At 53.5% G+C, this 3,519-nt stretch overlaps 1 protein-coding gene across 2 annotated transcripts in view; it reads left to right on the top strand.

The window, feature by feature from the left end:
• Nucleotides 1-3,507, top strand: part of SSR1 (signal sequence receptor, alpha) — a 39,949-nt gene extending 36,442 nt beyond the window's left edge. For both annotated transcript variants that reach the window (XM_006766100.2, XM_015565541.1), the window contains one exon: nucleotides 3,406-3,507. In XM_006766100.2, the coding sequence (XP_006766163.2) occupies nucleotides 3,406-3,430 (25 nt within the window). In that variant the 3' untranslated portion in view covers nucleotides 3,431-3,507. The remainder of the gene's footprint in view (nucleotides 1-3,405) is intronic.
• The last annotated feature ends 12 nt before the right edge of the window (nucleotides 3,508-3,519 follow it).

Raw genomic sequence — 3,519 nt, 5'->3', positions numbered from 1 at the left:
ATGCTAATGATATGTGAATATCATATGCGATAACCACTTGCTATGTCGTGCACTGACCACCAGGGGGCAGACACTCTGACCGGTAGTTTAGCTTGCTGCTGGGGTTCGGCCAATCAGGACTGAGTGAGACAGGCTGGACATGCCCTGGAGCCCTTCCACGGTCCCTCCCCAGCTAGCCAACCTCCCATGTTCCTCCCCAGTTCTGATTGTGCACCAGCAGGCTTCCTCGACCTGGCCTGTGCTCTCTCACAATCTAGGAACCCCTCAGGGAATGTCAGAGAGCCGGTTTTGGCCCAAAGGTGGAATGACCAGTTGCTATGATGCTCACTGACCACCAGAGGGCGGGCACTCAATGCAGGAGCTTCCCCCAGGTGGTCAGTGCACTCCCACAAGCCGGGCTCATGGCTGGCAAGTGCAGTGGCGGGAGCCTCTCCTGCCTCTGAAGCAGCGCTCCGGATGTCCGACTGATAGGCCTGCTCAGGGAGCGGGCCTAAGCCGTCAGTCAGACATCCCCCGAGGGCTCTCTGGCTGGGCTGAGGGACGCCCCCCTCCAGTAGATGAATTCTGTGCACTGGACCTCTAGGATAGGATATAAATTAAAGGGTCCAAAATAATTACTTGAGATATAGGATTAGAATAATTGCCATTAGTTCTCTCCCTCACTTCAGCAATTCTTGATCTGAGGAAGCATTCAAAAACTTAACCACTCAAAAGGTGAGGGAGAGGTGTGGAGGGAAGGGGACTGGAGGATGTGTGTTTGAAGTGCAGAGTTCAGGGCACCATCCCCAGATCTGACTGGAGCCCTGAGCAGTGCCTGGGATCCACATCTTAATAAGCACCACTGGTTCTTAGAAAACTCTACTGCCAAACTCAGGAGCCTGCAGGTACTGCCTGGCTGCAATGTGAGCTGGTTCACCTGCCTGCCCCCAAGAAGCCCTCAACCAGATGCATGGCAGGGCAGCACGTGCTGGTGAGCCGGCATGGGGACGGGGTAGGCTTTTCCCTGTACAGAGTGGGGCTGCTTTCTTTGCCCCTTCCTATTGTTTCCTACCCTCTGGCTGGATGCCTGAGAGGCCAACTGAAATTGTGATGGCGGCGGTTGATCCATTGGAGTACGTGTTCTGATCTGGGGACTCGTAGCATTTCACTCGTGCTCTGTTATTTCATTCTCAGGGCAGCCAGCCCTATCTGAGATAAGTTCTGGTGTCACCGTGTTGGGGAACTTGAAGCACATGCAATAAACCACCTGTCTGTGCTCACCCGGCTAGTAAGAAATAGTAAGACCCCAGAACGTGGACACAGGCAGTGGCCTCCATGGTCCCTCCCGTCCAGCGCTCGGCCACAGCTCCTGGACCTCTCCTGGGAGATCAGACTCATCCAGCCAAACACCCGGTGTCACAAAGGCCCCTCAAATTCACATGGGAACTGGGCGTCTCCCTCCCCTGAACTGCTGTCTCAGTGTTCACTGGGTGCAGCCACTTCTAGGGGAAAGGCCTTGTTTATAGGTTCTCCTCCATCCTACCTCTCAGCAGTCTCAAGTCTCCTCTCCCATCCCTGCTGCCGCCCTGCTGGGCCTCATCCTGAAGCCCTAGCTCAGCCCTACACGTGAAGGGGGCACTTGGCGAATGCAGCAGCCCGTGGTGCAGCAGGCTGGCCCCACGTGAGTGGGAGCTGGGACCCAGGGTCCTGTGCCGGCAAGCGCCGCTGTGACCTCCTTCACGGGGCCCTGGCCTGCTCCTGTGCTCTTTCTCCGCTTCCAGCCTTTCAGCAGTTCCACAGCCTGCAGGACGCAGACCAGACCTCTGCTGTTTGCCTCCCTGAACCTTGAACCTGACCTCTCACGAGCCCTCTTCAGACCTGTGTCCCAGCTGAATGGCGAGTTTTTGGGTCTCGTCATATGCCAGATTCTCCGTGCATGCGTGGCAGTCTGACTAAAACCCAACAGAGAGGCGCAATAGTTGTCCTTCCTTTCTGGAACCACAGAATAGACTAAGTTCGAGTCCCTGTGCACCACACTGCTGCCACTCCCCCCCTTGCACAGCCCGCCCTCCCCACCTGCCCCTACCTGCTGGTTGAGCACCCTGTTTTGGGGGGTCACCTTTCATTTTGATACAACTTTAAACTTACTCAAAAGTTGCAAAATAGTACAAAGATATTCCCTATACCTCTCACCTTCACCCAGATCATTGTTAACATTTGCCACATATACATACACACATTTTTTTCTGATCTATTTGCAAGTGAATTGCAGACAGTATGGCCCTTTGCCCCTGAATACATCAGAGTTGATATCCTAAGAACAGTCTCTGGCACAACCAAATTACAGTTACCAAGATCAGCAAATTCAGTGCAATGTTTAGTCATCTGCAGGCGACACCCTCACAGTTATTTTCTCCTGTTGCGGGGCCAGGCCCAGCCCACGGGCTATGTGTAAGTGCGAGCATGTCTCCTTAGCCCCTTTCATCTGAGACGTTTCCTCAGCCGGGACACCAGCGTTTTTCAGTACAGGCTGTCGCTTTGCAGAGTGTCGCCAGCTAGAGCTTGTGTGCTGTTTCCTTGTGATTAGATTCACAGTCTGTCTCTTCGGCGGAACAACATGGCAGTAATCCACACCCTTCTCAGTGCAGCAAGTGGAGAGGCACCAGATGCTGACCGTCCCTTTAGTGTGATGTTGATACTGGAGACTTGGGAAAGGAGGCGTCTTGTTGAGTTTTTCAACTCAGTTTTCTTGTCACCTCTTTGAAGGAAGCTTTCTAAGGACCCCAGCCCCCACCCCAGGCGCCACAATTAGGAGTCTGTTCCCATAATGCCTTGGGCTTAGTATCTGTTCACAAGGACTGGATTGAATCCTGGTGATAGGTTGTGTGTCTTCCCCACTGGGCTGTGAGTCCCATGAGAGCAGGGACCACACCGTGGCAGCTTCATAAATATTTGTTGAATGAATGAAAGAATGAGTGAGATATTTGAGAGCTGACTCAGTTACAAAGCAAGCCCTCCTAATCTGCCCAGATGAGTCTTTGTCCTTGGTGTTTCCTGCTTTATTCATGGAGCACGGCTAAGTTTTTGGGTTTCGTCATATACCAGATTCTCCGGGCATGCGTGGCAGTCTGACTAAAACCCAACAGAGAGGCGCAGTAGTTGTCCTTCCTTTTGGGAAACACAGAATAGACTAAGTTAGAAACTTGAAACCCCAAATCCTAGAGTTTTCATTTGTTTCTTCGGGGGAGGGAGGGGTGTGAGGGGAGATTATCTGGTCTTCATCGTGAGGAAATGCTGGGCTTCATAGGAGCAGCATGCAGTGTCTTCCACTGTACCCCGCTGGGCGCCTCTGTCCAGCTGCCGGGCAGTGAATCAAGGGCCATCCTGAGGCTGCTGGGAGCTCACTCTCTCCCTTTGTTGTTTCAGACGCAGGAGGAGGGAGACGCACTGACGCTGACATCAGACCTCCTGCAACTCTGCCATCTCCTGGTCCCCAGGTGCCCGGGCTGCACTCCGCCGGGGCTGCCACAGGAAAACCCA

Source organism: Myotis davidii, unplaced genomic scaffold (assembly GCF_000327345.1).
Source record: "Myotis davidii unplaced genomic scaffold, ASM32734v1 scaffold80, whole genome shotgun sequence".
Lineage (NCBI taxonomy): Eukaryota > Metazoa > Chordata > Mammalia > Chiroptera > Vespertilionidae > Myotis > Myotis davidii.
Note: the sequence above shows the minus strand (reverse complement) of the source record. Positions and strands in the feature narration are given on the sequence as shown.